Genomic DNA, 13,852 nt, shown 5'->3' with positions numbered 1-13,852 from the left:
GCCAGATGACGTGCAGGCACGCGTGACTGCCCTTCAGACACTTACATGCGGAGGCTGGGCATAGGCGCCGTTGGGAGGCTGCTGGGCCGTGGGCGGTTGCCAGTGGGCGGGAAGCTGGCCTTGGCCACCCTGGTGAGGGAACATGGTGTCGCGCGGCGGTGGTCGTGTGCGGTGCTGGCACGGCGGGGGCTCTCCCAGTGCGACGCAGCGGTTGGGTTGGCAGCAGCGCAGATAGTAAAGAGAAGGTCGGTGGTGGTGCGGGAGATCCTCTGGGGCGGGTGAGGTGTCACAAAATACTGGCAGGCGGGCCGCAACGTCGGCTGCAGGTGAGAGCGACGGGCAGTGCTGCGTGGGCGAGCCAAGCCAGTCGGGGCGGAGGGTGGAGGGGAGGGTGTAGGGCGGCGCTTCGAGACGGGCGTGCAGGCGGCGTGTAGGCGGGTGTGGTCTGCACGAGGAGCGTTGGAGAGAAGGGCAGAGTTGGGCGAGGGAGGCTGTGGAGTGAAAGGCTTCTCGAAGCGCGTGGAGGAGACGACGGGACCCAAGAGCGTGGAAGCGAAAAAGGAGATTCAGGTTGGAGCGGCCGCTATTACTACCCACCGCGTGCCCGAACTCAACCTTCTCGCCGCTTCTACTGGCATGGCGTTTTTATCCCTGCCCGCCCCATGCAGCGACGACGGCGACGGTCCGCCAAACGCGCTAAATGCCATGCGGCATCCTCACTTGCAGCGCGACGTGCAGCTGGGCAGCCCACCCATCCGCGCACACGAGCTACCGGCGAGCAGCACGCTGAGTGCGAGCCGCCCCTACCACGCCCTGTCTGGCCTGTGTATTGCGACCGCGCCCATGACACGCCCATGACGCCGCCCATGGCCGTCAAAGCTGCCCCAACCTTGTCGGCCACCCATGTGCATGATGCTGCTGCGGGCCGGCAGCTTGCTTGAGATGTGTGACTCGCCAAGCCCTCGGGGACTCCCGTCGCGCTGTGATCTACGAGCCTTTAATTACATACACACGCCGCCGCAACAAATACTAGAAAGGCCACGGCCTCCCAGGCTGCGCTGCACGCCGCGCCCTGCCTGCACCGCGCTTGCTCCAGAGCCCGCCCGTCGCTGCTGCACTGCGCGTGCGTCTACCGTGGCACAGTCGCTAAACACTCATGGAACCACCTCGGGCTCTTGAATCGTCTACGGCCCGTCTCTGCGTCCCTCGTGTCGCTTCCTCCGCCAAGCCCATAGCTCGCGCATTCGACAGCTCACGAACCACGGTACGCGCCTGCGTCCGGTCAGCTTTGGTCCTACCCTCCGCGACTGGCCCCGGCCGCCTGCTGCAATATGCTTTTTGTACACATGCATCGTGACGCTGCCTCGTCCTCCCCAGAACTGCTTCTCCGACGTGTCCACTGCAAGTGGCCGCCTGCAGCACCACCCGCGCACCTCCCTGCCCTAACCTCGAGTTCCCGCCTGCCGTCTGCTTCATTTGCGCACATGTCTGATAGGGCTGATCCATTCGGGGCGTCGGTCATTTTCCTCGACAAGGACGGCAGCATCCCTGTCCGACTGTTGGTGTGTAACACTTCGGCAACTACGTCTGCTTGGACAACTGTGACGTGAGTGCCCTCTGTTCGCTAGTCATGGCCCTGCCGGTGCGTCTCGGCGACTTCAGGCACTTACTCCTTCGCGGGGCAGTGTCTACGGGAGAGCCGATATCTTGCGCCGGGAGAACCGTTCGTTGAGCGCAGCTGCTGCTCTTTTTCGCCTTCACGCGCAAGCTGCTTGGTCATAGAGCCGATTCTGGCCAGTCTTGCCTGTGAAGAAACCGTCCGACATCGTCTCTCTCAGCTGCTATTGCTTCGTGTAAGACGGCCGGCATGCGACGCAGCCCACTTTCGTCCTCGAATCACGCCTCTCAATCTGACATCCACAATTTGGCAAACCGTTCATCCCTTGCGCCGGCGAAGGCTTGCGAACTGGTGCCCATGGCAAAACACTTCCTCGCGCTGCTGATTCGACGCCTCCACAATAGTCGAGACAAACCGATACAAAGAATTCGACGGCACTTGTGCCCATTCTTTGGTAGTGGCGGTGCCGCAAGTCCCGCTGGTGACGAATCTCGGACTTGTGCGGATGTAGGCACGGTGGCATGGAGAATCGCGAAACGCCCAGGGCGCTTTCAGCCTCGGCTCCTCGCCGGCCTATTTTCACCTGACTGCATATACGTGACGACGCCCACACCTGGAACAAAGAATAGTCAGCAGTAGTTCATTGCTATCCATGCTTGCCTAAGCACCTCGTCCTGTGTCTCTTGCCTCGAGATTAGGGCGGACGGCCCGCACTCTCTCAAGCTTAGTTTTCCACCGTCCAGGTCTCGGTCAAATTTAATCGACCAATCAGCACGTCCCTTGCCTAGCATTCAACTTACTTGGGCAAATCTCAGCATTCCAGCTGGCATGTGCCTTGCAGCTGCTGCTCGACGGGTAAATCCTATCGAGCACGACAAAAAACCTTGCTGCAGTCACAAGACGTGTCTACCGGTCAAAGCCGTCGTCCCGGCCACAGTGCCGTTTTCACTCATTGGCACCGTATTCAGCGGGATGACCGCTTGCAGCCAATCGCTTTTAATAATTGTTGTAATTTGATTGACTGCCACACCGTATTTCGCCCTTTCGAGTCAGTCACGAGCGCGTGATAGATGAGGCCCAATGCAGTCATTTGTCTGCGACTATATTCGTCTGAAACCATCAGTCCAAGGAGCATCATCCTTGACTTGGCCGACAATCAAGGACAGCAGCCTTGTGCTGCACATTGAAAAAGTGCCGTTGAATGCCGCTGATGACGGTTACACCAAGTGAGCGGATTGTGGGGTAGATCAACCAGGATCTGTTCTGGACGTGATCTTCAGCCGCCTCGGTCGATTCACCCAAGCAAATAGCCGCGCAACGTCCATCACCACTGCAGTGCAGACGGTAAGCGATGCTCAGCCATGGTGGTGGCCATGGAGATTGCGACGCCGCGCGTGGACGGTGGGAGCTGGCTCAATTGGAACCAGGTGTATTCGCGGCTCGGGACGAGATGTGGAATTCCCGCGTGTGTCCCGTTGATAATTAGATTAACGAAGTTTGTGTCACCGAAGCCTTCCCGCAATATGCATAGCATAGCTGGAGATTGCGGAGTCTACCCATTCGTGTCACCGTAAGCAGCGCAAAAGGGCCATGTCGCTTGTGCCGCATTTTGTGTACCGCCAATCTGCAGGTAAAACCAGATTCAGATATATCAGGCGGGAAGATATCGTCAAGCCTCCGAGACGATGCCTCGCCCGTGGCACCGTTCTAGTGTCTGACAGGCATAAAGAACGCGGGCAATGCTTCCACAGCGCGTCCGTGGCCAGTGCAAAACAAACAACCTCACCGATCTGTCAAGGTGTGCTGGTGCGATAGAGGCGTGGTCAGTCTGGTGATGGCGTTGCATCGGTGTACACGCATTCCTTTGCATCCTGACAATACTTTTGATGCGCCGCAGTACCGCATGTTGCTGATGCTCCAACAAACGAGTTTCCGTCCTTGCAGTAGTGGTGTGAGGGACGACATCCTGTCGGATAAGCGGTATCCCATCTCCGTTCTCTACCCCAGCGCTCGTCCGCCTCATCTTCGGGCAGACGACGGTGTAGGCTCGCCTTACCGAACCCGGCGGAAGGCCGAGAAGGGCAAGGCGACACGTTTTGGCTTTGCGAGATCCAGCTGTGTCACAAACGCCGGTAAATATCATCTAGAGACGCGGAAGGGGTGGATAAGCGGACGCAAGCCATTGCGGGTCGATGGATCAGCCCGAAGCGTGCTAATTCGCGGAAGAAAGAAATATCTGCAGCTCATCGGTGTGATGGACGGTGGGATTCAATAGACACAACGAGTTGCCTTATAACCACACCGCCTTTTGAAGGCATTCTGAAGCTCCTCAAAGCCTCGTTATTCAACTGGAATGCACTGTGCGATGCAAAATCGCGCCGTAGAAGGACCACAGCTCGCATTGAAATTCTGAAGGTTTGGCGTTGGAGATGCTGGCGTCATGCTTACACCACGTCAAGCGCAGCCCAACAGCGTAAGCCGCTCAACTTTCCGCTTCTTATGAGTGCATGACGCTGAGCGATGCAGCAACTAACCGCCAGCTACTCACGGCGCCGGTAAAGATTCGCTGAAGCCTTCGTCATGAGATGCAGCTGGCCTCGATCAGACGCGTTAGGGCGTAAACCCATGCATCCCAGACGGACAACGAGTGCGCCCCGAGCCGTAGCCGTGTATAGACTAACGCAACGTGTGCAGCATGTCACTGTGCCAAAATGGATAGTGGGGAGGCCAGCTGATCGGGGCCTGGCGATTATATGAAGCGATAGCTGCACACCCTGGCAAATCCCCTGCTGCAATGTCATGGCGAGAATCTGGCATCGATGCGGTCAGCCATCTATACTGCGTCGTGATCGAAGAGAGGGAGAGTGAGCACTGTGCACTGCCTCCCCTCGTTCGTTTAGCCAGGGAAAAGCCGCTAAGAAAGACGGCAGGCCCGCGTCTGAGCGTAGCTTTAAGAGGGGGCCAGGGTACGAGGAAGCTAGATCCGAAATGAACAAGGCCCATCATAAGACCGAGGATACTGCATTTGGCATAAGTGCTCCCGTGACCTACTAGCGCTGCATGTTGATCCCAGTTATCCGCTCGTGCTGGAGCTAATGCTGCACGATGACTTAGTCTGTTGCATGGCATCGGTTGTGTCAACCAGTCAGCGCCACCGTGGCAGGGTTACACCAGCGTCTATTGGCGGTCTTTGCGCTTGCGTGGCCCACTCCTCCACGCTCCCACCAATGTGTGCATCTAAATGACTTCGGCTCGAAGCACCGTGCCTCGAACATGCGTTGTTGAAATTGCTCTCATCAAGCCTCGTCATCCTCTGCGGCGTTGCTGTCATCGTCGGGCTCGGCACCGCTTCCTTCGTCCTCGCTCGAGTCTGACGTGTCGTCGTCGGGCATCGCGATGCTGTTCAGATACGTGATCTGCCACGGTTGTTAGCGGCCTTGTGTGCAACGCCTCCCGGGAGATTGCTGTGGTCGTCCTTCACACCTGAAGGATTTTACGATGGGCGGGTGACTGCATTGCCAACGCACTACTGGCCGGCACTATAGTCACCCCATCGCTTGCACCGTACAGGCACTTCCCTAACAAGTTGCCGCCGCTCTTATCTTTTCTTGTCCAATGGGAACGTGAGGCCGTTCATGTCAAGAGTATGAAAGGATAGACTTACAAAGGGTACCATACTGGCAATGAGTTCACCCACTCGCTCCAAGCCCCCAGAACCAACAATTTCATCGTCTGCGAGCTTCCGCCCCATAGTGTAGTTGCGGAGCCGCATGAGTTCGATATCTTTGTGGTCATGGTCATATCCCTGGAGAGGTGTCAGCAAACATGAACAGCTGCAGTGAGTTTGAAGTTTGAAGTTTGTTCATCATAATCCCCGCGACTGGGCTCTTGCAGACTGGTGCGAGCAGAGAACCCCGCCTACTCAAAGGGTGCTAGCCATGACTACTCCAACTCAGCTCAACTTGTTGAGTGCGGGGCGACTTGAAACTCTATTTGCCAGACGGCACACAGTTGTAACGCACAACCTTCCAGTACGAGACTGAAGCTAATTGCACGTCATCGTCATCGTGTGCCGTTCGCGAGATGGTGTAGCGGAAGAGTTTCATGGAGATACATCCTTGTAGGCGGGGAGCTTCCGTGCTAGTTTTGGTGTTGAACCGTGTCAGGCGGCGGACAGTACCCGATCGCGGCAAAGCCGTTGCCAGACCTTGCAAAAATCGACTCTGGTTGTGAGAAAACGTCGTGACCATGGTGTTTCAGAAGCATATTTCATGCTTAATGACACGAGAGCTGTCTGCTGATACCCTGCTGTCTCAAGGGATGGATTGAACAGATGTTGCATACCTTTGGGTTGCGTTTCAGAGCATTCGACTGATTCATCGACAGGCTCGTGAAAGCTTTCACAGCCTTCTTCTCGTCATCTTTGACTCCACCCAGGAAAGCCTCTCGAATACCAGAGTCCGTTAGTACGGCCTTGATCTTGTGCGGTTTGCGATCAATGTCGCGTCGTAGTTTGGCCAGAGTCGACGCGTCAGGCTGCCAGAAGCCACCACCTTCCAAAGTCAGCGCATTCTCGTGTAAGAAAGGATATCAATGAGCCATTGACGCGCCGCTGACTATGATGCCGCTTGCATAGGCAGAATGGATATACACTGACGTGCATCAGATCAGTGCACCATCCCGACGACACCTCGCTGCACGCTGCCAAACCCTCAAACGGTTCGATACGTTACCTCCCGGATACCGCGCGGTACCACCGAGAAGACAAGATGTTGCCCTACGCTGTCCGACGAGGCATAGTCACATGGGTTCAATTGTGGCATGGTGACCGTCAATATTCCCCGCATGGCCATAACGTGCAGCGCTGGTCGGATCGGTCAATCCCACCACATGGCGATGCATTGTCGTCTCCGAGCCGGCAGTCGTATAATGCGACACATGGTCAGGAGTGCAAGGTCGACCACACGACAAGAGTCGCTGTAGAGCCGAGGCTCGCAGCAGCTGTCGTGGTGACGAGCATTGGGTACACTTGCATACTCCATGCACATGAAGTCGAAAGAAGCAATGCGGTGGCCACGAGGTCACTCCGCACGGCGCTTGAGTTCCACGACAGCTCGCGGCTCGGGTGTCTCCGCGAAGACGAAGAGAGGAGAATCGAACATACCTACGAAGCTACCACCATTGGGTTGCACCTGGATGTAGTAGTGTGCGTAAGGTCCCTTGCGTCCCTGCACGTCGTATACAATGTCAGTGTGGGGCTCACATAAGCTTGTACCCATGCGTGACTTACAGTTCTTGACCAGGCCGCAGAAAAGTAAGTCTGGATCAGGTCAGCCTGCTTTGCATGTAGCCATGAAAGGGCATCATGCTGAAGCTATTCGTCGGGTCACAGAGCATATGCCAAAGCGCCATAATGATTTGGCAGCATGCTGTGTCTCTCGACTTCGTGACACAGCTTCAAGGACATGACCCCACCCTAGCGTGCAAGTTCGACGTATCCACTCACCTTGTACGGGGTTGGGTCTTTCGAGAACCGAATGTCTTTCTACTGTGAGCATAATCCAGTTGAGACTATACTTCGGGCTCACCTCTGTAAATCCGGTAGATCTACGTGTTTTAGTAAATCGTACTACGGCAATCCAATCGGAAACACTTACTACATCTTTGACAGGCAACTCTGGGATGGTCTCGTCTGCCTCGATGATCTTCTCGGATACCTTCTCCGCAAAAGTGGTAAAATCTTGGAATGAAACTCTAAAGTCAGGGTCATGGACTACGATATAGACGTCAGCTAGCGGTCCGATCGTGCCGTTTGACATGAAACGTAAAAACTAATCACTCACGCTTCAGCCATTGGCGGTCGTTATTAGCCGTCAAGTCCTTAAGGAACAGCATAGTATTCGGGTGGATTGTGTGATCCAAGTACGGCGTGTCGCCTGCATCTCGAGCCTTTGGTTTCTTGATGATCAGTTGTGTTCCTGGTGCAAGCTTCGCGCCGGGTTTCCATAGCTCTTTCTCGTCAGCGGCCTTCTTGTGTATGGCAAGGCTCTTGGTTCCGCGCCCTCTGGGAGCTGCTCGCTTGTCCTCAGGTTCGTCGTCACTGGCGGTTTCATCGTGCTCGGATTCTGACGATGGATCCTTGTCGCTATGTTCCTCGTAGTCAGATGCTACAACGTCATCCTCGTCATCGTCGGGTGCGACGTCTGCCTTGGGTTTGTTCCCGTCGCTATCCGTGTCGCTCTCAGGCTCGACATAAGACTTCCTTGCGGTAGCCCGTGCTCTCTTAGACTGCCGTGCTGGAACCTCCGGTGCAGGACGTTTAGAATTGCTCCTGGGGGCTGAAGCACTTGCACTTTTAGTGGCTTTACGCGGCATGGTGTCGGTTGATGCGATTTGGGAAAGTGATAGGCGTGATACTCAGTTGTCATTGTAGGCGCTTTCGTGGCTGCTTGAAAGATGACGCGCGCACAGACCATCGATGACGCACTCGAACGCGAAAATACAGCGCGTTGTCACGTTTCCACCCCAGCCAGAAAGCACGCCCGACTGACATGCCGACACGCTTCGAAGCTCGCAAGCAAAAGATCTTGGAACAACTCGATGCTCCGGATGGCGAGTATCACGATCTATCGCCAAAAGGGTCCGTCGATGCGCCCATCCGAGATTTAATCGGCGAGATCAACAGTCTTCCAGGACTAGTCACCACTAGCAGCTGTTCGGGGCGCATCAGCGTGTTTTTGGAAGGACGCAAAGCAGACAACGAAGTACCAGAAGAATTGCCTGAGCGTGAGACTTCACGCGCTGGGCCAGGAGGAAAAGGTGGTGGGGGTGCATGGCTGTTCATCTCACACACGCCACTTAGGCGAGACGAAGCAACAGGTGACCTCATGTCAAAGTTTGGCTTGGAGAAGGCTGAAGCAACGGAGGAAACACCTAGCGTGTCCAGCAGGTACATTCATCTTAAATTTGAACCTATGGTATATTCAGTCGTCATAGCACGTTGACATGGTCTAACGTGGCACAGATACTCCACGTCCTGAGTGCATCAATGGATCATGCCCAAGGTGTCCTCACTGCTGCCTTAGCTGCCGGGTTCCGTGAGAGTGGCGCCGTGAGTCTAGGTTCAGCGAAGACAGCAGAGTCAAACCCCATGGTGGCTGTCCGGTCAGCTGGTTATTCATTCGACTCCATCATTGGGTATCAAGATGGTGATGGCCGTGATGTTGCCCTGATAGACGAGCGGTATCTACGAACACTAGTAAACATCGCAAACGAGCGATTCAATATCAACTTCGATCGCATAAGCCGGTTTCGCAAGGCCCTCTTGGAGACGTACGAACCGAAGCTCTCGACAGCAAAAGGTGGATCCAAGCCAGACTGGGAAGATGCAGATGTCAGGAAGCGACGGAAAAGAGAAGAAGGCCTTGCACGGCAGCAAGCTCTGCAAAACCATGTCTCTCGAGAAGATACTCATTCAACAAGAGAAGAGGATATGGGTACTATGACAGAGATGTTCTCTTAATACGACTCCACACATTACAGAAACATGCGCGTCGACGAGAATGCCTGTCCTCATGACAGCAAGAATTCTAGTCTAGCGTATGTAAATATGACTCATCTTCCGTCTATCATGACGGCGAGTTCTAGTTTACGATCAGTCGCTGCATCTCTGTACGTTATGGAGCCAGATGATAATGTCTCCGGAGACTAGTCTCCACGCCTCAATCGGAGGATGAGCGACATTCGGAAGATTAAACAGCCTTGTTCCTATACGTGACCCTAGAGAGCCATGGTTCTCTCCAAGTTCTATCAAGCGCAGTAACATGATGCCGGAAAATGCGTGTTTCCCAATCCATTTTGGTGATGCTCCACCAATAGAGGCTTAGCGTACATATGTCTCCGATGTAGCCCTGGAGATCGGCGACTTTGCTTCCATCTTCGCAACTATCTTCAACATACAAAAGGAACATTGGATCTTCTCCAAAATTTCCAATTACTATCTCTCACACCTTCGAAATATTCTACATACCCATCAAGACCGCATCACCATTACTAAACCCCCAGAATTACCCCTCACCATAACCCACCATCCAAGATGAGCTACGCGGAAGCCAACCGCCGGTACTTCGAGTATGCGACACCTCCTAAAATCCAGAAACGTAAAGCCATACTAAACGTATCACAGTGCCATATCCGACTCCTACGACAGTAAGCCTTGGTTCAAAGTCGTCAACGACCGAGTCGCCACTACCCTCCGCTCTGACCTATCCTGGGTAGGCATACCCTTCACAGATTCCACCACTCAACCAGTCCGCCTTCTAGACTACGCATGCGGAACCGGCCTCATGACCCGCGTCTTCGGACCCTACGTCACCTCCACCCAAGGCATCGACATATCACCCAACATGGTCTCCACCTACAACACGCGCGCCCGCGACGCCGGAATTTCCGAAGATGTAGTCAATGCCGTTGTCGGCCACCTTTTCGACAAGTCTGATCCAAATCCTGAAGCCCTTTCCGGGGAGAGGTTTTGGGATTTCGACATCGCGACTGTAGGATTTGGATTCCATCATTTTGAGGATGTGGTGTTTGCGGCAAGGCAGTTGAAGGAGAGGTTGAGGCCGGGCGGTGTGTTGGTTATTAATGATTTCTTGGAGGGAGGAGATCTTTTGGCGGGGGAAGATGGGAGTATGATTGAGGGGAGCGAGGGGAATCATGCTGTTCATGGTCATGGACATCATCATGGTCATGGGGAAGGGAAGGGTTCTGGGTCTCATGGACATGGACATGGGCATCACCACGGGCATCATCACCACCATGATGCTGAGAACAAGCATGACGTTGGCGAGAGTAACCCTGAGTTCCGCCAGAAGATGAACGCCTCGATAGTGGTTCCGCACTTTACTATCGATGGCGTAAAGCAGTTCTTCGCGGAAGCTGGGTTCGTGGATGTGGATGTCATCACGATGAAAGAGAAGAACTACATGGAATTCGGTGGCAAGAAGCTGTGGCGCACGATCTTGTTTGCCAGAGGGCGCAGACCGATGGAAGGACAAGATGGCCCGGGAAAGAGTGAGCTATGAGCTTGCCTCGAAAAGAAGAGTTGAGTAATCACTAGATATCGTTGCAGTGTAGTTGGTAGTGTGAGCAGCAATAGACAGATTGTATATATGGGATATCAGCAACCAACAAAATATAACACCCAACACCAGACCAATTGCCCCTCTATCCAATAAAATACCAGCTCACCACTTCCCCTCCAGCGGCAGATCTCGGCTTGAGAAACCCACACTAATACCAAATTCGCCATTAGGCAGCACCCAATTCTGCCTCTTGACATCCCAATAACTCAAATCCCTTCTCGTCACATCAAACTGCACCAGCTTGCCTGCATTCTTTTCAAGGTGGATCTTCTCAAAGCCGCGCAGCACGCGAACAGGGAAGTCGACGGGCTCACCCGTCTCGTGGTCCTTGTAGTTTTGCGGGAAAGAAATGTAGAGCTGCACTACTGATGCGCCGTCGACGGGTCCGGCGTTTTCTAGTGACGCTGATACAGTCAAGAGCGTGGTGTAGAGATCGGGGTTGCCGCCTGGGCCACCGCCTGCCTGGCTTAGAGGAGATGGTGGTGCGGGGGTTATGGGGTCGGATTTCTTGATACCCTTTACGGAATCTAGCCATGGGTAGATGAATCGCTCGACTTGGTTGAAGCCCTCAGGGAACAGTACAGATTTGGGATCTGGTAGGTCGGTAGAATAGCTTGGTGGAGTCAGGCCGTCAGGTCGAGGCTTGGGAAGAGGTGTTTTAGCACCCTTTTCTTCGATGAGGAGAGAGGACAGCTTGAAGTCGGTGTACGAAAGACCGTAGCCGAACTCGTATCGCGGGGCGATGTCCTTCTTGTCAAAGTGACGGTAGTCTATGTAGAGGCCTTCGGAGAAGTCCTGCTGAGGCGCCAGACCATCCTTTGGGGTGGGAAGATACTTGATCTTGCTGCCTGGGCCGTAGTCGTCTTCCTTCTTGGCGATTGTGTAAGGTAGACGTCCAGATGGGTTGACGTCACCGAAGAGTACGTCTACGATGGCGTTACCAGATTCGGTACCGGGAAGATTGGCGATAATGACGGCTCTGACATTCATGATGTCGATGAACTTCTCCAGGATGACAGGTCCAACAGTATGGATGACAACCACCACATCGCCCATGCCTTCTCCGCAATCTTTAGCAACATCCTGAATTAGCTTGTCGCCGCCCTTTTGCAGATTAAGGTCATTCCTGTCACCACGAATGCCTTCATAGTGCTGGTAGCCCTCTCCGGCGTCGGCGTTGGCGAAGACAATGCAGAGGTCCTGATCGACGAGAATCTCCTTCTGGCTAGGCAGCTTGTTTTCTAGCCAATCGGTGACGTAAACAGTCTCGTTGTCGAACGCGTCTCGAATAGCGGACATGGGCTCCACTAGATACGAGAAGTTGACCGCGCCAGAACCCCATCCCGAGGCCAATGTACCTTCGTTGCAGCTCTGATCAGGGCAGTGGTTGATTCCCTCATGAGGGAGACGTGCATCTTCACCAAAGACACCAACACGGAACTTTGTCTTGGCCTTGCCGCCAGTCTTCCAGCCCTTTCGGTCCAGAGGCAGCATCTTGCCCTCGTTCTTCACAAGAACGGTACCTTCGGCGGCGACGCGACGTACTAGGTGTCCATGGGCTTCTTTCCCTTCTCCTTGTGCGTTGACGTACTGGTTTACGATGCCTGTTTCGTGGTCCGATGGGCTGCCCTCGTGAAGCTTGCCGATCCTGTCGTTGGTCCAGGAAGAGAAGTTTGGTCCGTCGTTTTCCCACTTGTCCTGGCCAACCTGATACCAAGATGCCACGATGCGAGTAACCATATCGTCGACACGATCGATTGGCACGCTTCCGTTGAGAATCGCACGGGTGAGCTCAGGACCCCATAGGCTGTTGCCCTTGGCCCATCTCAAGCCATCTCCAGGCATGGTCATGTCCAAGCCCGCAAGGGCACTGGCCACGCCTGAACGCTGTGCTAACCAGTCACTCTGAATAAAGCCCTGGAAACCAAGCTCATCCTTCAGGACACCGTTGAGCAGCTTGGAGTTTTGGCAGGCATAGCTTGAATTGACCTGGTTGTACGAACACATGACGCTGGTCACTCCAGCTTTGACAGAGTCGGCGAAGGGCCATGCGTAGATCTCGTGTAGTGTGCGGTCGTCGATGTTGCTCGATATCGCGTTCGGAAGGCCCCACTCCCATGCTTGTCTGAAGTGCTCTTGTTCGTTAGCGACATAATGCTTCGCGGTAGCCATGACGCCCTCCTCCTGGATGCCCTTGATGGTTTGGGCAGCTGCAATGCCCTGTAGAACGGGGTCTGAGCCGAAACCCTCCCAGACGCGACCACCAGCTGGCATTCTCCCGAGAGGACCCATGGCAGGACCCAGCAGGACGTTCACGCCCTTGAGGCGTGCTTCTTGGCCGTGGGCCTTTCCGCGTAGGTACATGAGTTCCTTGGACCAGGTCGCGCCGGTGGTGATACCGGCAGGGAATGCGGTGATGTTGTCGGCGAATCGAATACCCAGTGGGCCGTCCTGAACACATTAGTCCAGTCCTGAAGACATGCGGAGTGTACGTACCTGTAGACACAAGCTGGGGAACTTCAGCCTGTCTACGCGCCCAGTCTGGCCGACGCAGAGATCCATGCTCCAGCCTGTGCCTGTTGTGATGTTGACCTTCTCAGGCAGCGTCATCTGCTTGACCAGGTCCGCAGCCCTCTTGTAGCTGTCCTCCCATGCCTTGTCGGTGCCACCCTTTGGCGAGGGGTACCACGGCGGACTCAGCCCATCCTCAGGCACCGAGACCTTGTATGCCCATATGCCACCCGAGGCGAGTATCAAGACGGTGGCGGCGACAAAGACCAGCAGCCAGCAGCAGCACCGTCCTGGCGCACACCGCGACTTCCTTTGCTGTATGGGGAATGGCGCCGCGTCCTCGGTGTCTCTGTAGGACGCCTTCCGGACCTTGAGATCGCCGGCGCTCTTCTTGCGCCTGATCTTGCTGTCGAATGCGAGTGGGTCGTGTTCTTCGAGATCTTCTAGCGTCCCGTTGGATTCGGAGGAGAAGCGCGTCGGGGTCTCGACATCGTCGTCGACGGGGTTGTCGAGCTTGGCGTACTTGCCACGGCGCATTTCGTGAACTTCGTAGGGCGGCATCTTGGTCGGAGCCGGGGCC

At 55.0% G+C, this 13,852-nt stretch overlaps 4 protein-coding genes across 4 annotated transcripts; 2 read left to right on the top strand and 2 right to left on the bottom strand.

Annotated features, from left to right (window-relative positions):
- Positions 1–6,699: 6,699 nt before the first annotated feature.
- Positions 6,700–7,993, bottom strand: J4E83_003887 (uncharacterized protein; the record flags this gene model as incomplete). The annotated part of the gene is made up of 3 exons (XM_049330820.1): positions 6,700–6,810; positions 7,276–7,358; positions 7,462–7,993. 3 exons carry the CDS (start codon positions 7,991–7,993, stop codon positions 6,700–6,702), a joined length of 726 nt encoding a protein of 241 aa, XP_049190237.1.
- Positions 7,994–8,169: 176 nt separating this feature from the next.
- J4E83_003886 (uncharacterized protein) lies at positions 8,170–9,140 on the top strand (the record flags this gene model as incomplete). The annotated part of the gene is made up of 2 exons (XM_049330819.1): positions 8,170–8,595; positions 8,643–9,140. 2 exons carry the CDS (start codon positions 8,170–8,172, stop codon positions 9,138–9,140), a joined length of 924 nt encoding a protein of 307 aa, XP_049190236.1.
- Positions 9,141–9,713: 573 nt separating this feature from the next.
- J4E83_003885 (uncharacterized protein) lies at positions 9,714–10,701 on the top strand (the record flags this gene model as incomplete). Its single annotated transcript, XM_049330818.1, has 3 exons — positions 9,714–9,748; positions 9,804–10,170; positions 10,447–10,701. The coding sequence occupies 3 exons, from the start codon at positions 9,714–9,716 to the stop codon at positions 10,699–10,701; spliced, it is 657 nt and encodes a 218-aa protein (XP_049190235.1).
- Positions 10,702–10,863: 162 nt separating this feature from the next.
- J4E83_003884 (uncharacterized protein) lies at positions 10,864–13,809 on the bottom strand (the record flags this gene model as incomplete). The annotated part of the gene is made up of 2 exons (XM_049330817.1): positions 10,864–13,212; positions 13,258–13,809. 2 exons carry the CDS (start codon positions 13,807–13,809, stop codon positions 10,864–10,866), a joined length of 2,901 nt encoding a protein of 966 aa, XP_049190234.1.
- Positions 13,810–13,852: the final 43 nt, after the last annotated feature.

This window comes from Alternaria metachromatica, assembly GCF_023757995.1.
Source record: "Alternaria metachromatica strain BMP 0045 chromosome Unknown scaffold_6, whole genome shotgun sequence".
NCBI classification, from domain to species: Eukaryota; Fungi; Ascomycota; class Dothideomycetes; order Pleosporales; family Pleosporaceae; genus Alternaria; species Alternaria metachromatica.
The sequence above is the reverse complement of the archived record's forward strand: the minus strand, read 5'-3'. Positions and strand labels throughout refer to the sequence as shown.